This window comes from Mixophyes fleayi, chromosome 3 (assembly GCF_038048845.1).
Source record: "Mixophyes fleayi isolate aMixFle1 chromosome 3, aMixFle1.hap1, whole genome shotgun sequence".
Classification (NCBI taxonomy): Eukaryota; Metazoa; Chordata; class Amphibia; order Anura; family Limnodynastidae; genus Mixophyes; species Mixophyes fleayi.
The window spans coordinates 43,595,674-43,620,371 of record NC_134404.1 but is presented as its reverse complement, the minus strand read 5'-3'; the positions used below and the strand labels follow the sequence as shown (position 1 = coordinate 43,620,371).

The 24,698-nt window shown below is 40.7% G+C and overlaps 1 protein-coding gene across 2 annotated transcripts in view; it reads right to left on the bottom strand.

Annotated features, from left to right (window-relative positions):
- The window catches only part of NBAS (NBAS subunit of NRZ tethering complex), a 477,499-nt gene that overhangs the window by 223,753 nt on the left and 229,048 nt on the right, over nt 1-24,698 (bottom strand). For both annotated transcript variants that reach the window (XM_075201412.1, XM_075201413.1), the window contains exons 33-38: nt 22,305-22,418; nt 20,268-20,425; nt 16,347-16,454; nt 10,291-10,458; nt 7,823-7,936; nt 4,774-4,897 (exon numbers count right to left, since the gene is read on the bottom strand). In XM_075201412.1, coding sequence (XP_075057513.1) covers nt 4,774-4,897; nt 7,823-7,936; nt 10,291-10,458; nt 16,347-16,454; nt 20,268-20,425; nt 22,305-22,418 — 786 coding nt within the window. The remainder of the gene's footprint in view (nt 1-4,773; nt 4,898-7,822; nt 7,937-10,290; nt 10,459-16,346; nt 16,455-20,267; nt 20,426-22,304; nt 22,419-24,698) is intronic.

The window sequence follows — 24,698 nt, the reverse complement described above, 5'->3', positions numbered from 1 at the left end:
GCGAGAGAGGATTATATATATATATATATATATATATATATATAGAGAGAGAGAGAGAGAGAGCGAGAGAGCGAGAGAGGATTATATATATATATATATATATATATATATATATATATATATATATATATACAGAGAGAGAGAGAGAGAGAGAGAGAGAGAGAGAGAGACAGGATTTTATATATATATATATATATATATATATATATATATAGAGAGAGAGAGAGAGAGAGAGAGAGAGAGAGAGAGAGAGAGAGAGAGAGAGCGAGAGAGCGAGAGAGAGAGAGCGAGAGAGAGAGAGAGCGAGAGCGAGAGGATTTTATATATATATATATATATATATATATATATATATATATATATATATATATATATATAGAGAGAGAGAGAGAGAGAGAGAGAGAGAGAGAGAGGATTTTATATATATATATATATATATATATATATATATATATATATATACATACACACACACAGAGAACTGATGGAGTGTGGCGCTTCTCTCAATAATCTAGTCCAAAGTCAATTGATATAACAAATATTCCAGAGAGCACCTCTTCATGTACGTCTGGCTGCCTTCCTTCAATCAGCCGGCGGGGTTAATCCAGATACAAATCTATAAAAGAGAGGGGGGGTGAAGGGGTAGGTGCCTAATAGTGCAGTATGCTAGAAATATATAGATAGATCGATATATCTACTAAACTATCTACACTACCTCTATTTCCCCGCGGTATATACCCAGAGCGCCCATCCAGTCTCTGTTTTGTACATCCATCTACGGTGTCTCTTCTGTACATCCATCCACGGTGTCTCTTCTGTACATCCATACCTATACATTCGCCCTGTATCTCCTATAGTTATCTGTAAACAGGCAGCGAGCGTGTAACAAAGGTAGAGCGGGGTGTGGAGCTCACATAGTCACAGTCTAATGTCATTCTGTGTAGCAGGGACTATATACAGCATAATACTAATGGTAAGAATATCACAGTGAAGGGAGAAGTACAGACCCCCTGCAGAAAGCATTACTCTAGGGGTACACTGAACGGATCAAATCTACTTTCAGACAAGTCCTCTGCCCCGAGCTTATTCTTTAATAGGTAATGAACTGTCAGGATGTAAGTCACTTCATTAAACCTCTCTGCAGCATTAATATGCCACGGCACTCACTCATCCGCCAGGATTAGAAGCCAGTTTAGCTCTAGGCAGTACTGGGAAGGAAAACAAAAAAAGGAGCACTAGGACAACTTACATTATCGCTGCTTTATTAAAGCTTCATTTCAACATGACACATTAGGAGAACTCTACATATTTATCTAGGGCTCCTGTCTGCTGGCGCCTGCAGGTGTTCGTTACCTGCTCTGACCCGCATAAGTGTGGATCTGTCCCTCTAACACTTCATCAGCTGAGCCTACCATAATTATATGCATCCAAAGAGAAATACTGCATGGTCTCCTGTCCTTTCCCGAGAATAGGGTGATGTTTTTACAGTGTTCACTTATGGAGCTCAACTCACTTTTTGGTTTTGTTTTTTCTCACAGATAACAATACCAAGAGCTCCACAAATGTTTTGACTCTGCACGTGTAATGCTCAGACAGACAACGCTTTCTAAATCGATAACTGAATTCACATTCAGTATTAGGTGATGTGAAGATAATAGAGAGGAATCTGGGATTGTGATAGGTACAGCAAAGATTGATGATGAGTAATTCATTCATGAAAGCAGGTAAATGTGGAATTAAAGGGATGACCTGCATTGACTAACTGAATAAGTTTTAGATGTGAGTTTTCAAGACTATATTGTCAGACATGGTATACAGGGTAAATTTAAATGACACACACACACACCAAATGTATAGTATTGCATTGATATAGGTGATTTATTAAACTACTGACAAGTGAGTCACAGAAGGAAATTACCCATACAGTAAGTATAGGCAGTCTGACCATAGAACAGAGAATATATCACATGAGAATTAACACTTCTACAAGTCTAACAAGCTGTTAGTGAGGAAGTCATTAGTTCCATTAATGGTGCCCTATACTGTGAACTTAGTGAGAGCAGAGGGGCCACCTAAACCTCATCTACACAGTTCCTGGATATGGGCGATAGTGTGAGCCTACCGAACGTCAAGTAATCTACAGCACTGGTTCTGTGTTACATGGCTCTGCGGCTATGGATGTGCATTTGTGCCACTGTTATTGTCCTATGTTATAATAACCCATGAAATATTGGTTACTTGTCCTGCAGAAGATTGTCCACTAACTACACTGTTCACACCTCATGGTCTTCCCCATGCACACCTCCATCCATTGTAAGTAAGAGCACAGAGTTTGCTCAGACACCCAGGAACGCTCCGTATATGGATATATGATGGTTACAGTAACATACGACAGCAGCAGGTGTGACACTTGGGGCAGAAGCCACATAGCTGGCAGCAAACCTGCTTTATATTGGAATTCTAAAGGTTATTACTTCCGATTCTGACACGCTGTGCACCCACTATGCCTCCTTCAAGAAAGCCCCAAGCATTTCAGATATTTATTCATATATTTTGCAATGAATCACATTTCATAAACCAATTGCACATACTGAATAGTTATTATATGTGGCCGTAAACGTGTTAATTAAGTTCTGCCTGGTGGCCAGGACACAGGATTAGTATAATGGTATAAGAGAGTCTGTAATCATCTGTATGCTTGTACCCATTTGCTATTATGATACAGCAGGTAGACGCGGGTCTGTGACAGTTCATTCCTGGGGAAATTAGAAAGAGGAGCATCTGGAAAGAAGAGTACTCTACCAAATGTCAGGAATGACGTAACTGAGCCAAGCGTGACCCGCTGGCAGAACTCAGGGCAGCCAGCTGCAGGTGATGTGGGATTTATTTGATATGAGTCATAACCCTGCTAGATAATAGGAAAGACATTTAGAACGTCTGTAAGGACTTTGTTTACACATCTCAGAAGGCTACTAATACATAAAGCAGACGAGCCCCAGGGGATACATGTCATGGTTATTATAATAACGAGGAGAGAAATAGAAAATGAAAAGTTATTATTATAGATAGGGAAAGCTCAAATGATTTGATCCACCACCGAAACTTACTGGACCAAGTGGTCAGCCCTGCTGCGGATGACTTTAGGGGGCACATTCAACTAGCCGCGATCTCCTTCTGAAACATCACTGCTGCGGACATTTTCAGGTACTGCGGTACCTCAACATCGCGGATTTCTCCTCGATCCCTTGTGGAAAAAAATCCACAACATCGGCTGGGAGTGCCTTCACGACTGTACTGGAGGAACTCCGCGGCTAACTGAATATTCCCCTTGGAGGCAGCAATATACTGTTATCACCTTTCCTAGTGCCCTTGTTCTGCTTCACTAAAATATATGAGCTTTTAATTAAACACCGTGCCAGTCACACTTCACTGTTTTTATTTACTGGGCTATCATCATCATCTATTTATATAGCGCCACTAATTCTATAGCGCTGCACACTCACATCAGTCCCTGCCCCATTGGAGCTTACAATCTAAATCCCCTAAGATACACACACACAGACCAAGAGAGACTAAGGGTAATGTAATAGCAGCCAATTAACCTACCAGTATGTTTGTGAAGTTTGGGAGGAAACCGGAGCACCCGGAGGGAACCCACGCATCAAAAACAATAACAAAATAAAAATACAACATACACATTATGCGATCATAAACAAACGAGAGGGAAGAGAGCGACGTTGGTAGAGTCTGCTGAAAATATACAAAGGGAAGAGAGGTACAACTCAATCCGACAGCCTATAGTATAAAGGAATTTGGCTCCGCACCAGGTTGTGGACTATTCTCACTGGTCACAAATAAAATATAAATGCTATTTGAGTGCTTGTTTAATAAGAAACAAATAAAGATTGGTTTTAATCTGCATATAATTTTTGGACTAAGGACTGGAGTGCTTCTCCATTCAACCTTTTTCTGTGTCTATCTACATACAATTGGACAGCCGCCAACTACCAGATTTTATTAAACCTTCATGCTCTACAAATCCAGTGTATGGACTGAAGGGGGTGAGATATACGGAACTTCTCTAATTCATTGTCTACACGGACTTTGTACGCTGGATACCTCAGTGAAATGGACGGGCTACTAAGATGCGTGGGAAACGCTCTGTTCCCCATTCCAGACGCAAAGACACTTGGATGCGCCCACCGCACATAAACTGCATGTGGACCCCGTAACACTTATACATGCTATGCTTTTGTGCGTGCATCAGGTATACAAACACAATGCCAGTGGGTAAATGCCCTTATTTTGGCTAATTAGCAAACGCCAAGAAAATAATCTACATTCTACTGCATTTTATACATACGCATTTGTCCTCCATAAACACATTTGTACATATTTTATGGGTGATAAGTCATTTACACTTTAAAAAAAACAAACAATATATAGCTGAAAAGAATATAAACAGACAGCATGTGAAGGAACAAAGTAGCAACAAAAACAGAAGATCAACGTGAGCTAGAAAAAAAAACACTAAATAGAACCTTTAGGAAAGGAAAACAAAACATGTTCAAATGTGTCATTCCCAGCAGTGAGAAAGGGAGAGATCGACCAGTCAGATCACTTGTTTGAATGCATGTGTCAATGTGTTTAAGTGGTAGAATGGAAGAACCATCAGCATTTGTCTCAAGGCATTATCCTAGCTGTAGCAGACACACGCACTGCGACGTGCCCGCGGCTGGTATCTGAGGATGCATTGTGCGCTGTGTACTGTACCTTCTGTTGCAGGGAACAGGCTATCCCCCTCGCTCTTTGTCTCGGATAGTTTTCCTGTCCTCAGGAGTACTTCAGCAAAGCTTTCCAGGGAACTGTGCTGATACGCCGAGTATGTAGCTTCATTCTGTCACCATACAACCAGAGAGAAAGAGTTAGTCTTCTTCACCTACTCTTATAGAACGGACATAGGCATTAAATATTTGGTTAAGACGTTTTAAGGTTCAGGTGAATTTAATTTAATGGCTTGTACATTACCTCCTGCAACCTTTACTAACTTTCTATAGCTTTTCAGCCATGAACTCATTCCATAAGAATTTGCTGTGTTTTATTTCCCTGGAATAGGACAAGCTGCTCTCTGTATATAGTTGTGTTCAATACTGAGAGCTCAGCAGAACTGTCTCTTATACCAGGGTGATGAGAAACAACAAATCATCTAAATGATGTAAATACATGGCTGAAAAACACAGGCAAAAGCTAGAATGGAAAATGAGTTGCAGGAAGGAATGTACAAGGCAGTTAATTAAAATGTTTATTTAGAAACGAAGAAAAAAGATGACCAATTGGGGCACTCTTTTAATGGGTGTAGACATATATATTGTTATTGTATTTATATGTATATATAATGTTACATATACATATAAATACAATAACAATATATATGTCTACACCCATTAAAAGAGTGCCCCAATTGGTCATCTTTTTTCTTCGTTTATAAATAAAGGTTACTAAAACTCTATGACCGGGTGCACCCCTCCTTATTAGTTAATCACACCACATTAATGGTGGAAGAGATATTTATATAAGTGAAGGAGGTCTAATGGTATACCTGGTGCAGTCAATTCTTTTCTACAAGTTAATTAAAATGATCTGAAAGTGGAAACCTGTTTTAAAAGTGTATCCATCATATCCATCACATATACACATTATGTGGGCTCACACAGCAGTGGCAGCCAATCCATGGGCTCACAGAGCGGTGGCAGCCATTACGTGGGCTCACACAGCGGTGGCAGCCATTATCTGGGCTCACACAGAGGTGGCAGCCATTATGTGGGCTCACATCGGTAGCAGCCATCATGTGGGCTCACACAGCGGTGGCAGCCATCACGTGGGCTAACACAGCGGTTGCAGCCATTACGTGGGCTCACACAGCAGTGGCAGCCATTACGTGGGCTCACACAGCGGTGGTGGAAGCCATTACGTGGGCTCACACAGAGGTGGTGGAAGCCATTATGTGGGCTCACACAGAGGTGGTGGAAGCCATTATGTGGGCTCACACAGCGGTGCTGGAAGCCATTATGTGGGCTCACACAGCGGTGGTGAAAGCCATTATGTGGGCTCACACAGCTGTGGCAGCCATTATCTGGGCTCACACAGAGAAGGCAGCCATTATGTGGGCTCACACAGCGGTAGCAGCCATCATGTGGGCTCACACAGCGGTGGCAGCCATTACGTGGGCTCACACAGCGGTGGCAGCCATTTTGTGGGCTCACACAGCGGTGGCAGACATTTTGTCAGCTGAACCAATATTCATAAGTATATTCTATAAATTCCCTAGGAACCAGTAACATCACCGAGGCATGAGACACGGATGGTTCCTATTGAACTAATTGTCTGAATGCTCTTACATGTTGTTTCAGAACAATCATTAGCTGCTTCCATTGAGTTTAAGTAACACTGGGAGGGAATGTTTTGTTATACCATTTATATAACCCTTATAGGTTCACTAAAAGCTATAATTATTATCATCCTATTAAAGTGTCCATTCCACATGGCTACCAACATTTTAACATTTAATTTCCAGAAACATTTTTGGGGGGTCTTGTAATATAAATACATAGTACAGCCTCCACAGACTTTAGCCCACTACAATCCAACACATGACAGGATATGTTCAGTATACAAGGAGAACATGTAGTGTGTTTGCATTTTACTCTTAGTAATTAAGTATTAACTTATAAAGTAATATAGACAAGACAATAGTTATCAACGCTGTAGCGGCACTCTCCATCCGGTAAGTGCAGGGCATCGCCCATGGATGGATGAGACCAGTGATTAACACTAAGAGCAAGCAATATTACCAAACCTACATGCTGTAATAGACTTGTGCAAAGTCACAGTGGGTCTGCACACAACTGCCCCTTTATGTCAGATACACCCCCAAATGCCAGCGACACCATATGTCTAATGGGATCATACTATAGTAGTGTGTACCTGCAGCTTGGTCATTCCATTGACCCCCCCTTGTCTTAACTCCAGGAACTACAAGTAAATGGAACATGCGCCGTCTCCTCTGCTAGCCGCAGGCGCAAACGGAAATAAAATCCATAGGAAGCAACAGATTCCCTCCCGATACCCATTTGCCAGGGCCGTAACTGGGGCTGTGCGATAGGGACGACCGCCCAGGGCACAATGCTGAAAGGGGGCGCAGTTTAGGAATATTTTAGGTTCATTTGGTTAAAATTGAGGGCTAGTGGGGCGGCATTAGTCTTTCTCGCCCCAGGCGCTAGAATTCTAAGTTACGGCTCTGCCATTAGCACGCCATTATAAAAACGCTAGTAAGCGCACGTATGTTAACACCAGTGTGTACCCGGTCTGAAGTCGGCTGACGAGTGGCAGCACAACATGAATCATTTACACTGTGGGACAACACGTGGTGCTCTGTGTCACTACACACATAGATTTACCGCACAGATACATCCAAGTCCATGCTTCAAACCTCAACATTAAGCTGTTGGACAGGGACTGAGTTATAGGACAACCAGTGTAAATAATGACAGTGCACGTCTTATGGGAAGCGGGATTCAGAATACATATCAAACTATGATACAACGATATCTCATTATCTATTGTTGATCATTCTACACCTTAAGGCCAATCTTAAAACTACAGCATAATGCGGAAAAGTAAATAAGAAACAGATCCTAAATTATAACAGGAGCCTATCAGATAAATATCAATTTTGCTCAGGTAAGATGAAGCCTTATTAATCCTCAAAACCCACTTGAAGACATTTAATTAAGTTATATAAATCAATAGACAATATACTTACTCCAGCAATAAAAGGATTGATTAGAGACTCATAAAAAGGATGGCAGCCTAGGCTCACCCTTGCTGCGTTCGATCCCTTGGCACTGCTTTTTGACGTGTCGCTCTGCTCCTGAGCCTGCTCAATCAAAGACAGGAATATGAAGGGTTAAACGTGTTTGTTTTCTCCCACACCCGGAATTACAAGACAGTGTCAGATACGGGGATAGAAGAGGATGGCAACGGTAGGTTAGCGAGTTGACAGCTATAATTTGAAACTCTAGGTATCGTGGGGAATGATTGAAAGCCGCGATGTACAAACACAGACATAGGCCAGCTCAGGTGTGGAATAATACCCTGGGGGAGATTGTTAGTAAGTGCCCTTGGAAACAGACGCCTCCTACAGAGATTATTTACACACCGCTGTGTGTTCATCACTGGGCATGTGGCATTAATCTTGGAATTTCTAAGGTTATTTTTTTGTTTTGTTTTTTTCTTTCCCCAGCCACAAAATCAATTTTGCAATGGAGAATCTTCACTGATATTAGCAGATCTATCTCTGCTATTACAGCCTGGAACTGCTGCTGGGTAAGAGGGTGAGAATCCACATAGAAAGCGATAGAAGGGTTTGTATTTCAAGGGGCAAAGAACTTGTCTTCTATTTATTTATTATTTTAAGTTACACTTTAACTCAAAATTTGATTTAGCTTTAAAAAGTGCAACTTCCATTGTTGTATTTCCGTCAGTTTTCCTGGACAATAGATCACCTTGACGGCTGTATTATGTAGAGCAAGTGACCTGTGACATACAATCATAACCGAGATCTTTCACTGCTAAATCTTAATATATTGAAAACTTGTGAGATGTGAAATCCTCATGTGACTTAATTGCTTAAAAAGGAGATTTGTTTTATTTTATCCAACTAATGATGTGAAAACACAGTTACTCTGTTTCTGCTGCCGTAGTGCTGTTACTCAGGGGCTGGAGATAAAATTTCAGAAATTGTCTTTGCTTTTAAAAGAGCATTCAAAGGGTCTTCTCAAAGCTTTGCTGCATCATATTGTAGTACAGGGGCTAATACCTCCCCGGAAGATCATGCGGCTGCTATGAGGAATGGCAGTCAGGTGAGCAACCTGTAGCTGCAAGGCAACCAGCAATAAAGGGACATGCTATAATATATTTTATATATATATATATATATATATATATATATATATATATATATATATATATTAAATCACGTGAAAGAGCAGGACAACGTTATTTTTTTAATGAAGCAGCCCAAAGAGAAGCACAAACACACATTTCATTGAATAAACTGACACATGACAGTACACTTTTGTATAAGGGTAACATGCCACAAGTGAGAGGAACAAGGCGATGATGCAGACACTCGGTCCGGGGGACACTGTGATCCTGGACAATTCAAACTGCTAAACAAAAATTGAAAGATGCAACATCGCCTCTCCTGAGCCGCAATTAAGAAGCTACAGACCCTTTTTACTAGTAGCAAACAGTGACAGTGCAGCTCTTTGTTGATAATAAATCTGATGATTTAATCCCTTTAACTGTAATTCAGAAATGCCTTTGTTTTTTTATTTTTTTTTGTCATTCATGTCAATTATCATTAAATTGTAAAATGAACGCTCTGCGGGAATTCATGGGAGGCTCTCCCGGGATTCACGGGACGCACTCTCGGGATTCACGGGAGGCTCTCCCGGGATTCACGGGACGCACTCTCGGGATTCACGGGAGGCTCTCCCAGGATTCAAGGGATGCTCACCTATGATGGCGCTGCATTCAATGCTTCTTTCAAGCTAACAGACAGGAGAAGGAAGGAAACAGAGACCTTAATAAAGGTATTGAAGCAGCTGATTGGACCAGCCAAGGCAGCCATATGATTAACTTCATCAACAACATTTCAATGCAGACAGTTTCCTTTCTTATTTTACCGGTTGTCATCTGGTAGAAGAGCCGGGTGCAGCACCGGGGTGTGGAAATATCTTGAGATATGGATGAATTTCACTGCATTCATAAAATATATTATATATTTAATTTCTTTATTCAAGTCTATTAGTCCTCCTCCTAACTTCCTTGTCCTGGATCTCTCCCCCAGTTTGTACCACCCTATGTGTGTCTCCTCCTTCCCTTTAGGATATAAGCTCTCAGAAGCAGGGCCCTCTTTCCTTGTGTGCTCCTTCTACTGTTCCATCACCCTCTGTACCTCTTGGCCGGCTTCCCTAGCCCTGTTTTCTTAAGCCTTGGCCTTCTCCTCGCTGATTTCTACCATCCCTTTCACTATATGTCCCAGATATAATCTGATTTGCTTTACCCTGTCACCTGTGTTTGTATATATTTCTGTATCATGTTGTGTTATGGTTCTGTTTTCTGTATATTTAATGTACGGCGCTGCAAGCCCTTTGTGGCGCCTTATAAGTCAAAGATAATAATAATATGTACATATGCAAAACAGGAAATAAACAAATCCCTTACATTCAGGGGACGGAGGTACGTTAGGGACTTTTTCCAGAACTGCCCGTCACTCACTGCATGCAGCACAGCCTTAGTGGTCAGGGTGGTGTTAGTGAGGACTTTCATGGTCGTGGCTGTCGTACGATGCAGCAGATCCACAGACTGGGCAGGCGGGATCCTGGCATCAGCCTGGAAATGCAATAACCACACATCACGTCTGTAAAGCATGCACACATAACATGACATGTACATACATGCATATATTGGCATGCCGACTGTCTATGCAACGTGTAAGTTACAAAGATACATTTCTGAAAGTTTTCTTTCCATCTGACTCCTATTACTATTACTTCTCGTCACAATTCTCTAACAGTTCTACAGACCATGTAAAACTACCGACACATCACTCTTCACTGTTACTGGTTTTGTCATTTATCTTTTAAATGCAGGTCCTCTATATCTTACGACTAATGTATGCAAATGACAAACCGATATGCAGCAGAACACAAATAAGAGAGACGCTGCTGTAGCTTTGGTGCGATGATGAAAAAGGTGATCACTAATATCACAGATCATCACCCCTACAGTTACCTACGTGGATGACCAGTCCACCTGAAAATAAATTTACAGCTGTCATATAGATATCCCTAACAAATCTCCCACAGTGTGATGATCACATACATATTTGGCTGGAAAAAGGATAAATAACTTTATAGGTTGTTTTTTTTCTACAATAAAAACTATTTACATTTTTTTTTACTGATGAACCTATATACAATAATAATTCAGTACAATCTATTTTGAAACAAAACTACCTTCCTCTCATCGCCCCCAGACACAAGCACCCCCTGCAGGTGGTAATGTCTCTCTGCCTCTAATACAGCACCTAAATAGAAAGCTTGGCCCATGGGCAGACAGGTAGAGGAATTACCTCCATTCCCTGGCTGCAGGCAGGCAGCTGTCACCATCTGCAATCTGAAGATGATACAGAAGGGTGATCCTGTTTCTAGGAAGGATCAGTAATCGTTAATGAACGGTGGGGTCCCCGAAACCTTGTGTGGACTTTTGCTTGTATTACAAAGGGGTGCGGAACTTTCGGATAAACTAGTTTGCTCCCATTGTGCAGACTATAATCTGGCTTTGTAATTGTCAGCAGAATCTCTGCCTAAGTAAAGTCCCACTAGCCTATCTTTCCCCATTGGCATTTACAACCATTTTCCAGTAAGACAAATTTACAAAAAGCTAACCAAATCTCTATAAATACTTGTATAGATCATGTTAAGGGGACTCTAACGCCAAGCATTTAGACTGATGGTTATATTGAAAAGGACACGACTGAGATAAATATTTTAGCTATATAATTGGCAGACAGAGGTCACACAATACTGCAGCAGTTGGAGAGCAATGTGCAAAGGACACTGTGAAAGACAGAATTGATTTGCAACTGCAGCTACACAGGCAATGATTGCAGTCTATCAAGGATAGATTAGTGCGGCTCATTTAGAAAGGGACAACACATGTAGGCTGGCAGTAACACACTATATGAAAGGGCATCATGCTGGCTCACTTATATATCTACTCTTACCATCCATGTCCTGTGACGCTAAGCTGAAACTAAATGGAATAAATATTGTGTTTGGGCTACTAAGATTTCTTATGGGCAGCCATTTAGAGAGGACCTGCTTGCCTACATACAGTGGGCCCGATTCATTAAGGGAAGTAAAAAAAAAAGTAAGTTTTCTCCTGGATAAACCATGTTACAATGCAAGGTTTGCAAACTAGTTTATTATTTTGCACATAAGATAAATACTGGCTGTTTATTCATATAGATCACAAATACTTGATAGCTTTATTTTTACACGGAACTTTAAAGTTGATCTAAGACATGTCCTATCCCAACTATAAATCTGTCCCCACATTTTAAATTTACCTCCTCCTCCTTTGTAAGAATCAGTCCTGGCTCCACCATACAGATCAGAAGACGGACAAGTCTAGCTGCTATAAACACACGATCAATATATAAAAAGGTGACCATGCTAATCTGCACAGTACTCTATCAGCATAATGCATCACTAATATAAAACTAGAATTTCATCTATGCATTGCATAATCTTAAAATGAGGCAAGTCCATGCTGATAACCCCATAACAGTGATCCGTTCATCACTACTACAGTTCAGTCTTATTCATACTTGCCCAGATAGGTCTCCCGGAAGCCTGGGAGAGCAAGCCATTCTCCCACATTCCTGGACGGGGGCCTCTATGGCGCCATTCATTGTGAATTGCTTCATTTGACCCCGCCCATGTGACAAAATTATTGGGCCTCGGGTTTCGTTTTCCAAATGAAATTCACCTCCCCTAGGGGATATACCTAAAGACAGCAAGTATGGTCTTATTACCTGAAGGAAGTCATAAGATTCCTAGGGACTTCCGATGATGTCATCATGAGAGAAACGATACAACTCGAATAGCGTTTCACTCTAATGACATCACAACAACCATGGAGAAGAGGATCACTTTAATAACACTACACACTAGAGGCTTTATTGTCATGAAGGAACTAAATACAGCATCACAATAACGTTACAATGACTAAGTTCTGATGAATTATCTGGTAGATCACTTTGACCATGTGAGACTAATCAATCGTCTGGAGGTGGACTCTGATGACATTAGGACTCACACGTTGTACATGCTAACTCTAGTGTCACAGCAGACACGCCACACCTTTATAGGCTTCACCATGATCCGGTAGCTGTAGAGCTACCGGATGACGTGTGTCTTCTGCACCTGGACATGCATTTATCATGCACTGAACAGGACTCTATTCAAAGGACTGAATACTCATCTGGAGTGCTGCTCAATACATAAAAGCACTTAAAAAGAACATAAAAATGTGTGTGTTCATGCATAGAGCAGGAAGTAATTTATTGCTAGTCTCTGTCTGCACTCTCATACAGGCACATAATACATGTGTGCAATGCATCACTTTTACAAACACGGTTCAGAAATCCAATTTGTTCCACAATATTGTATTTTTTCCACTAGGTGACGTCTCTATATAGTTCTGCTAATAATTGTCTTCTAATATTGATTAGAAGACAATTGTATCTGCTTTAGTCACAGATCTATAACAGATGTCAATCAACCAGTACATTATACTATTGGTATCATTTAACAAGTGAAACTTGTTTCCATAGGCGCAAGTTTATTGCAGCATTTGTATCCCATATTTAAAAATAGAATAACCCTCCCTATCTTATGTCAATAGCACTGAAGAATTCCGCTTGAATCAATACTGCTAAGAGAAGGCACAATGCTAACAGAAGGCATACGTTTATCAATGGTTATTGGAATAAAGAACAATTTCAGCCCATCAATGACATCTTCATAATTGAAGTCATGAGGTACTTGAGTGCGGTTTACGGTCTTTAGAAACTTTCCAGAAAGAATAACCTTGGATAGAACATATTCTATTTTTTTTTTTCATATAAACAGTATTTAAAGTACACAGTGTTTCTCTCGATTTAAAGCAAGTGCGGGGTATGCAGCGGCTATTGTGCCCAGCGGTGTACTAACAGGCTGTAATTTGTGTGGTTAAGAGATCAGAAAATACGAAGGACATGGAAGGAGAAAAACGAAAACAACAAAAAAATAAACATTTACAATCAAACAAATACTATAAAAGAGGAGTAACTATGGAATGAAATGTCAGACGTGGGTCTCCATCAGACCGCTCACTGCGCCCTCCATATTATAAAACATAACCTACATTTCTAAAGATTAAAAGGACACTTTATAGAGGGAATTTAAGACTTTGCTTATAAACTATTTACTATTGTGCTGAAGAATGAATGAACCATAGTCTTTATTTCTGTGGCGTGTTGATAAGATTATAATCTTTCCAGTTAAGGAGAGAAGTGGAAAAGTTTGGGCACAGGTACATTAGGACCTAGACATCAGGTTCAATTGCATATGAAATGTACTTTAGGCTGGATATAGCTACCCCAACTTCTTCCCACAGGCAGAAGGTGATAAAATATGATACAAGCAAAGTGTGGGACCCTTGGTATAGTTTTAATAATAGTAATGCACCAGGCTATCTGCAAGCCGCCCTTATTTTCTCTTTCTTTTTTGACTATATATTTTGTTTGTTTTTTATTTGGTTTTGAGACTTTCCTGCCAGGGAGACTTTCTTGTTTTTTTGTTTCTAGATTCTTTTTTTCATCCCCTCCCCTCTGCTTCTCTCTTCGACACTTTACATGGATAAGAGGGTCCTATGTATAGGGACGCCCACTGAATATAGAGAGCCCCCCCCCTCCCACACCCCTTTTTTCATTTTCGCTTTTTTTCCCACTCTAACATAAAAATATCCCCAAAAATTCAGCAGTCTGTTCCAATCCCCTTATATTCCCATACTTACATGGTCTCTTTACAATGTTGGTTTGCTTTCCACTGGTACTTGCGGACGTTAGTTTATTATGTGTTAACTTATGCTCAGTACATAGCGATTTATGTAAGATATAATTATGTGTGTTATTTTGTAATTCCTACCCTAGTTATTTAACAACATTTACTGACCTGTAATGGTTTTTGTTTGTTTTTTTACCTGCTGTTATAAATAAAAAGTAAAAAAAAATATATGATACAAGCGAGTTATTATTCCTGTTAAAACATGCAAACAGATAATAGAAAAAGGGCTTTAATAGTAAAGATTCAGCAGGAACAAATCTTTTAAATGCAGGATATATAAGTAATAGCAAGGATTTATAGTAAAGATATTATAAGGATTTAATATAATGAATATATATATATATGAATAACCAGCTCGCAGATCCTCCCATATTATCTAAGTGTTCACAGCCTTTAATATGACTTTTACAATCTACAGATTGTAAGAGTGTAAGAGTGAGACTTATGCGTCAAGCAGAGATCAAACAATACTGCAGTAACTTTAGGTTCCAACACAACACTACTAACATCTCCTCTCCACATGACTGATCCCTTCCCATGCACCCAGGTTAGTGTTTACTTCCTTTATATTGTTACCTTACATTATATCTGTGTAGACACATCACCATTGTATACTACTATTATTCATTTATAAAGCGCCAGAATCTCCAGCTAAGCTGTAGAGAGCGAACAGCACATACACACTCAAAAGAGCTGACAATCGTCTTAATTTTTGTTATGGCTCTGTATGTGATGTGAGATTAGGTCATTCGACCACTGTGCGTTGCTCCCATTGTTCTTTTTTTCTCCATTACTTTTTATTTTGAAATGACAACTTGTACCAACAGAATAAGTGAGTGATATAATATGTTCCATAACTTAACAATACCTCAACAACTCAGAGGAAGGGAAAATATTTTCTATTCCGTCCTGTCCATGTTGTAATTTCCGCCTGTGTTATTTCTATTTGCTACTGTAAAACATACTTAAAGAATGCATAAAAAGCTTGGATTTATTTCCTTAGCAAGACAATCTGCTCCAGCTATATATTATTTAAACTCCACTGGAATAAGCCCAAGCGCAATGCATTAAAAGCCTTCACATTATTTTGTAGCATTTAACATTTGACCAAAACCACCGCATCCATTTTACAAAGCAATCAGATGGTTATTTTAAAAGACAGACTTGGATGGTTGGTTGATTATTACAGTGAGCTTGTGATTCTTTTATTGGCTTCTCCAATTATCTTTAAATCCTACTTGACTTTAATAGATCCATATCACTCAGTGTTGCCGACCAGCTAAGAGTCACAGAAAATGTAGCATAGTGGAGCCTGAAGACACAAATAGGATGTAACAGAGACAATCTAACACTGTCTAGCCCAAGCTGACCCCTAGTAAAGTACCCAGTCTATATAAATTCACACCAGCTAGATGAATAAGTAAATAAATAGGCAGATAATTGGTTCCTGTTCCAGTCTCTGCCTTTTACTCAGTTTACTGGTATAATATACCATGCCTAAATATTTCTTTCACATTTTCAAAGAAAACAAAGTTACATACAAAAGAAGAAGAAAACTAAAAAGTAAATATACGTAGAGGCAGACAGATGCCGTCTCCTCATTACCTGAGTGGTGTCTCTACCAGACGACACAGGAGGTCCGGAATGCTGTGAATTGTCCGGCAATTCTACACCGCCCGGCTGTATCTGGTAATTTACTGCCTGATAGAGAATCTGGGAAAACAGCAGGTCATAGAAATCATTTTGCAAACCTACTGCTCAGAAAATATACAGCTTTATCTTTCCACTTTGTTTCTAGGTTTCTATGTCAAAGGTGTAAAAAGACACTACAATCTGGGGTATGCCCAAACCCATGTTCTGTATATTACCTATTAACAGTAAGAGATATATAGAATGAAAATGTAGTTTAGGTTATTGCAAGTGTCCCGAGAAGTTTCATCAACACGGTAATTTATATACAGGTATAATAATGATAATAATATTATACACTGTATTCAGTATAATTATTATCCTTTATTGGTAAAGTTCTGACATATTACACAGCGCTGTTCAGTTAGGGCCAAAAGTTTTATGAAATGACACAAATATTATTCTTCACAAAGTCTGCTGCCTCAGTTTTTACAATGGCAATTTTGCATAAAATACAGAATGTCATGAAGAGTGATCAGATGAATTGCAATTAATTTCAAAGTCCCTCTTAGCCATGGCAATGAACTTTATCCCAAAAACAACATTTCCACTGCATTTCAGCCCTGCCACAAAAGGACCAGCTGACATCAGGTCAGTGATTCTCTCGTTAACACAGGTGAAAGTGTTGACAAGGACAAGGCTGGAGATCACTCTGTCATGCTGACAGGATTATGTCATGGTCACCACTAACGCACTGTCCCTTACCTCATCCTAACTGCTGGAAGTCACAGCTTATCCATGTACTGAGTCAGGGATCTAGCACATAGGACTTACAGCAGGTCTATGTCATGGTCACAACTAACACACTGTCCCTTACCTCATCCTAACTGCTGGAAGTCACAGCTTATCCATGTACTGAGTCAGGGATCTAACACATAGGACTTACAGCAGGTCGATGTCATGGTCACCACTAACACACTGTCCCTTACCTCATCCTAACTGCTGGAAGTCACAGCTTATCCATGTACTGAGTCAGGGATCTAGCACATAGGACTTACAGCAGGTCTATGTCATGGTCACAACTAACACACTGTCCCTTACCTCATCCTAACTGCTGGAAGTCACAGCTTATCCATGTACTGAGTCAGGGATCTAACACATAGGACTTACAGCAGGTCGATGTCATGGTCACCACTAACACACTGTCCCTTACCTCATCCTAACTGCTGGAAGTCACAGCTTATCCATGTACTGAGTCAGGGATCTAGCACATAGGACTTACAGCAGGTCTATGTCATGGTCACCACTAACACACTGTCCTTACCTCATCCTAACTGCTGGAAGTCACATCTTATCCATGTACTGAGTCAGGGATCTAACACATAGGACTTACAGCAGGTTTATGTCATGGTCACCACTAACACACTGTCCTTACCTCATCCTAACTGCTGGAAGTCACATCTTATCCATGTACTGAGTAAGGGATCTAGCACATAGGACTTACAGCAGGTCTATGTCATGGTCACCACTAACACACTGTCCTTACCTCATCCTAACTGCTGGAAGTCACATCTTATCCATGTACTGAGTCAGGGATCTAGCACATAGGACTTACAGCAGGTCTATGTCATGGTCACCACTAATACACTGTCCCTTACTCCATCCTAACTGCTGGAAGTCACATCTTATCCATGTACTGAGTCAGGGATCTAGCACATAGGACTTACAGCAGGTCTATGTCATGGTCACCACTAATACACTGTCCCTTACTCCATCCTAACTGCTGGAAGTCACATCTTATCCATGTACTGAGTCAGGGATCTAGCACATAGGACTTACAGCAGGATTATGTCATGGTCACCACTAACACACTGTCCTTACCTCATCCTAACTGCTGGAAGTCACATCTTATCCATGTACTGAGTCAGGGATCTAGCACATAGGACTTACAGCAGGTCTATGTCATGGTCACCACTAACACACTGTCCTTACCTCATCCTAACTGCTGGAAGTCACATCTTATCCATGTACTGAGTCAGGGATCTAACACATAGGACTCACAGCAGGTCTATGTCATGGTCACCACTAACACACTGTCCCTTACCCCATCCTAACTGCTGGAAGTCACAGCTTATCCATGTACTGAGTCAGGGATCTAACACATAGGACTTACAGCAGGTCTATGTCATGGTCACCACTAACTCACTGTCCCTTACCTCATCCTAACTGCTGGAAGTCACATCTTATCCATGTACTGAGTCAGGGATCTAGTACATAGGACTTACAGCAGGTCTATGTCATGGTCACCACTAACACACTGTCCTTACCTCATCCTAACTGCTGGAAGTCACAGCTTATCCATGTACTGAGTCAGGGATCTAGTACATAGGACTTACAGCAGGTCTATGTCATGGTCACTACTAACACACTGTCCCTTACCCCATCCTAACTGCTGGAAGTCACATCTTATCCATGTACTGAGTCAGGGATCTAACACATAGGACTTACAGCAGGTCTATGTCATGGTCACCACTAAAACACTGTCCCTTACCTCATCCTAACTGCTGGAAGTCACAGCTTATCCATGTACTGAGTCAGGGATCTAGCACATAGGACTTACAGAAGGTTTATGTCATGGTCACCACTAACACACTGTCCTTACCTCATCCTAACTGCTGGAAGTCACAGCTTATCCATGTACTGAGTAAGGGATCTAACACATAGGACTTACAGCAGGTCTATGTCATGGTCACCACTAACACACTGTCCCTTACCTCATCCTAACTGCTGGAAGTCACATCTTATCCATGTACTGAGTCAGGGATCTAGCACATAGGACTTACAGCAGGTCTATCTCATGGTCACCACTAACACACTGTCCCTTACCCCATCCTAACTGCTGGAAGTCACATCTTATCCATGTACTGAGTAAGGGATCTAACACATAGGACTTACAGCAGGTCTATGTCATGGTCACCACTAACACACTGTCCTTACCTCATCCTAACTGCTGGAAGTCACATCTTATCCATGTACTGAGTCAGGGATCTAGCACATAGGACTTACAGAAGGTTTATGTCATGGTCACCACTAACACACTGTCCTTACCTCATCCTAACTGCTGGAAGTCACATCTTATCCATGTACTGAGTCAGGGATCTAACACATAGGACTTACAGCAGGTCTATGTCATGGTCACTACTAACACACTGTCCCTTACCCCATCCTAACTGCTGGAAGTCACAGTTTATCCATGTACTGAGTAAGGGATCTAGCACATAGGACTTACAGCAGGTCTATGTCATGGTCACTACTAACACACTGTCCCTTACCCCATCCTAACTGCTGGAAGTCACAGCTTATCCATGTACTGAGTCAGTGATCTAACACATAGGACTTACAGCAGGTTTATGTCATGGTCACCACTAACACACTGTCCCTTACCTCATACTAACTGCTGGAAGTCACAGCTTATCCATGTACTGAGTCAGTGATCTAACACATAGGACTTACAACAGGTCTATGTCATGTCACTACTAACACACTGTCCCTTACCTCATACTAACTGCTGGAAGTCACATCTTATCCATGTACTGAGTCAGGGATCTAACACATAGGACTTACAGCAGGTCTATGTCATGTCACTACTAACACACTGTCCCTTACCTCATACTAACTGCTGGAAGTCACAGCTTATCCATGTACTGAGTCAGTGATCTAACACATAGGACTTACAACAGGTCTATGTCATGTCACTACTAACACACTGTCCCTTACCTCATACTAACTGCTGGAAGTCACAGCTTATCCATGTACTGAGTCAGGGATCTAGCGCATAGGACTTACAGCAGGTTTATGTCATAGTCACCACTAACACACATTGTAGGTTGTACTGACCTGTGTTTGCAAAGAGCTGCTGGCAGCCAGCAGTGTCTGTATGGCACACGGAGGGCAATGAGTCAGAGCAAATGCCATCAGTTCTTGACGTGTGCCCAGATCGGTATAATTTTCACACTGACCCAACTTGCTGCACACCTCCCAGCTCTTACTGTACCCTGAAAGAGAGGACAACATATAGTGACATACAGTAACTGTTTGCTCACATGTGTCTTTCAGTCTGTGTTGTAGCAGAATTACATGATCCTTGATGAAGAGTGAATAACATATCCCTGGGTATGACACAGGTAATAACAATAAACACACTATAGTCCCAGCTCTATTGTTGTGTATTCACGTATGTTGCACCTGTTTATGTAGCACAATGGATGTGCAGTACTGTCCACCTTTATACAGGAGATTAATTACACTATGGTTTCCTGTACACTTGTAATGGGGGTTTGAGGCTTTTGCTGGATTAAAGACCAGAAACTGAAGTTTGATGACATTGAAGAGAACTGTTGATGGTAAAGATGATAGTACTATATTTACCTATTGAGTGACTCATGATATTCTTCACTTTAGTAAATAACATCTAATATATAAAAGCCTAGCGGCGTGTGTTAGTGTGTGTGTGTGTGTGTAAAAAACTACCAGGTGACAGAGTGCTCAAGCTGCAGCGCCACCTGCTGGGCGGAGTTATATACTACACCGACTTACTAAATTCTTAGCATTATCTTCTAATATATAAAAGCCTAGCGGAGTGTGTTAGTGTGTGCGTGGAAAAAACTATTTTCTCAGAAAGGGCTCATCCAATTGACCTGAAATTTGGTATACTGATATTATTTGACAAAAAAATTATAATAATGAAGTCAGTTAACTTCCATCATCCCCCCTTTTCCCCGTGGGAGGGGTAGTAAAAGCTAAATTTACGAGTTGAGGGCTCAAAATCATTTTCGTGAGGTAATTTTACCTCATGCACACACATGGTGTGTGTGTGTGTGGAAAAAACTACCGGGTGACCTGCTCCACCTGCTGGGCGGAGTTATATACTACACTGACCTACTAAATTCTTAGCATTATCTAATATATAAAAGCCTAGCGGCGTGTGTGTGTGTGGCGATGAAGATGACAAGAACCTTTTTAACACCTTAAGTAGCTTGATTTGACTGGAATGCATGAGTATCATGCACGGCTTAACTTGTGTATAATATGTCTTAACATAAATGATTACTATTTTACTTATGAAAATCTTATGTTTCTAACAAAAAAACGTGTTATGCTGCTGGATAGTATTAGGCTGCAGCGTATGTGATCCATGTTAATATGTGCACTAAATTATTCACCTAAGGAAGGCCTGGACAAGCTGGGGCTTTCCAGGTGTTGCGAAACTACAAGCCCCAGCATGTTTTACCAGCTGACAGCCAGTCAATAGCTGAAATGGCACGTTGAGAGCTGTAATTTCACAGGTTGTCCGAGAATGATCTATAGTTTGTATTTGCCTGCGTTGTCCTGTACATTAGACCATAAACAATATGCATAACAAAGCAAGACAGTTGTCCGCACTTGTACACACACATAGGCAGTCTTAAGGACAAGCGTTGACAACTGACTTTTTGTCTTGTATACATATAGCAGCTGGTATGGGATTAACCTAGTGTGAGCTTATTTTTTCTCCAAGTTTGTTTCAAAGCAGCTCAAATTAGCTTGATTAATCATCAGGGACAGCTCTATAAATGGAAGGCCATCTCTGTATGTTATGTTAGTCTATGGACTTGCTGGATCCCTTGAATACTCAATGTAGTTGCTTGTTTCTAAAAATCTTATATATTTATAGAAATATATTTGTCATGAGTAAATCATAAGGGTCACTTTTTAGAAATAACCCCTCCCCAGTTGCATTATATTGTGAAATACAATCTCACGTTCACCAACATCATGGGGTTTACACTACCCAGTGCAAATTGCTTTCCATAATAAGGATTTGGAACAATACAATGTCTGTTAGATCATGGTGATGGATGGCGGATAATCTGAATGTAACTATAAGTGTATTACCTGAAGCCATGAGATCTTGGCAGTGTACATTAGCAGCCTTGTAATCCTGACACTCAAGAGCTTGTTCAGATAAAAGAGTTAGAACTTGTCCTTTTCTCTCCGTCTCTTCGTTTCCTGAAATATGGAATAATTATGGATAATAAACTTTATATTACTTACTCAGACATTTACAATTTTACACAAACCAGTATAATTCCTGCAAACCATCATGGTTTTCTAATACGGGTATGGCATGCAGAAATCTTCGTAAATATCTTCTAAAATGACCTGTTTTCCCCATAGTGTACTCGCCATTCCCATCCATAATAAATTATTTAGCAGAAACTGTAAAAGGAAACTCCCGTTGATCATGTCTGTGTGTTACACCATAAAACTGCAATTATTTATATTGTAGGGAGCATTTAACTAGGGTCTGAGCACCTCACTGAATTCCAGTCACCTTCTCATTCATGCATACGGTTTATAAGCCAATCAGATCATCGGAATGCTCACAGCACAGCCAATAAAACGATCAGAATGGTGACGGCAGGAGATGAGTGTGCTGATCATGTGGGAGGCGGTGACCTGTCCACTCTTGAAATCATGTGACAGGGCCAGTGTCAAGGTGTGAAACAGGGAACGAAGACAATGTGGGAAGCAACAGAGTTAGATTGTGTAAGTAGCAGGGTTCCCCAACAGCACAATAGTGACACGAGTCTCCTGTCACACAAATGCAGGAAAATTGTGGTGTTACACACACCTCTATACCAAACAATATTCTGATTTTTTTTAAACATTCTTGACAATGGTTTCTGAATAACAGCTATCATCCCTGTAATTGGAACTGTAAATGGATGTTCCTCTCTTTTTAGGTTACGACTGAAAAAGTGTTTCGCTCATACAAACACCAGCTAAGCATGATCTAAGCTAAAATAAAGTTGATAAGCACTTCTCAAAGGCTGACATTACCAAAGCAAATTAATGCTTCCTTCTTCTCACTTGCTTTAACAACTTCCTTAGAGAGATCCATTTAACCACATTGTCCACTGTGAGACAGAATAGAAGTTATGTGCTAATAGCTGCAGGAGTCAGTGGGAGTTACAGCTGAAGTGGCACATTTATAATGCAGCTTAACAAATGATTGCCTACTTTCCTATACAGAACAGAGATAGCGCGGCCCAAACAATGTCTTCATCAACAAATTACCTGAACATTGTTTACAGAGGAAGCTTATCTCTGAAGAACACTGCTATGAGCAGAATACAAAATATGCAGAAGTATGAAGTAGCTGTGGCCTATAGTCCGAGCCTGTGTAACTGCACATTCTGCTCACTTCCTTGTTTGTGACTTAGAAAATCTAATTCCGGCTGAATTTAGCAAAAAAAACAAAACCCTACGTTTTTGAGTCTGACGTGATTATAGTGTACCTGCCGTCTACTCATACCTGGCAAAGCCATGTTACATTACAGCAGATGGGACAGGACGGGGGGGGGGGGGGGGTTGATTTGGCAAACATAAGATGTGTGGACAGATTTAGAGTTGGGGGCATCTCCTAGCTGAACTCAAGTCCAATATTGCATTTCACACATTCAAATCAGGCTGGATTTTCCCTGCATGCAAAAAAACAGACAAAAACATTGCATTCCCACCCCTTGCACTGCAATATGGTGTGTCCAGTTGCAAATATGCATCTCTTTAGCTAAATTTGTTCTGAACTCTACATGAAGCAGCAGTTGTGTGGCCTAAGCCAACATTTCACGATAATGCAGCCTTATCCATTCACTGGGAATTAGTGACATCCTGGTTCCTAGTGAACTGAAGCAGGGCACACTGTTTTTATTTCAGTACACAGAATGGCTGCATTCACTGTGCGTGGGTTTACTTTATAGATCTACTCACAAAAGTTCTGTAAGGGAAAAGTTGAATTATTGAGGAAGTTCCACATTCCGTCACAGAGAGAAGCTGTAATGTGTGTCATAAATCATGTACCAATATTTTTTCAAAAAGGGCCCCAACATTCCAGGATGCAGACAAGCATCAACTGTGCTCTAGACACCAGCAGCCACAGGTGGTGAAAGTGACAGGAACAGGTAAGAGACAACAGGGCAGCCTGCCAACTGTATTGATTCTGGTGGGAGAGTCTCGATTGTGGGTGACTGACCCGCTCAGTCAGGGACAGTAGTGCATGCAGTAATGCCTGTGTGTGTGTATGAGGTCGTACCACCCGCTAATATGATAGCCACGCTCCCTGGATGATGGTCATGCCCACTTGCCGTCTTGGTGTGCAAACTCCAACCTCCTCCACCTATCTTTTTTTTTTTTTTTTCATGATGCAACTTGCATGTTTTGAAAGACAGTTGTCTGTTCTATACCGTATGTATTGTGTCTTATGTGTAGCATTATGGTTCATTTCTT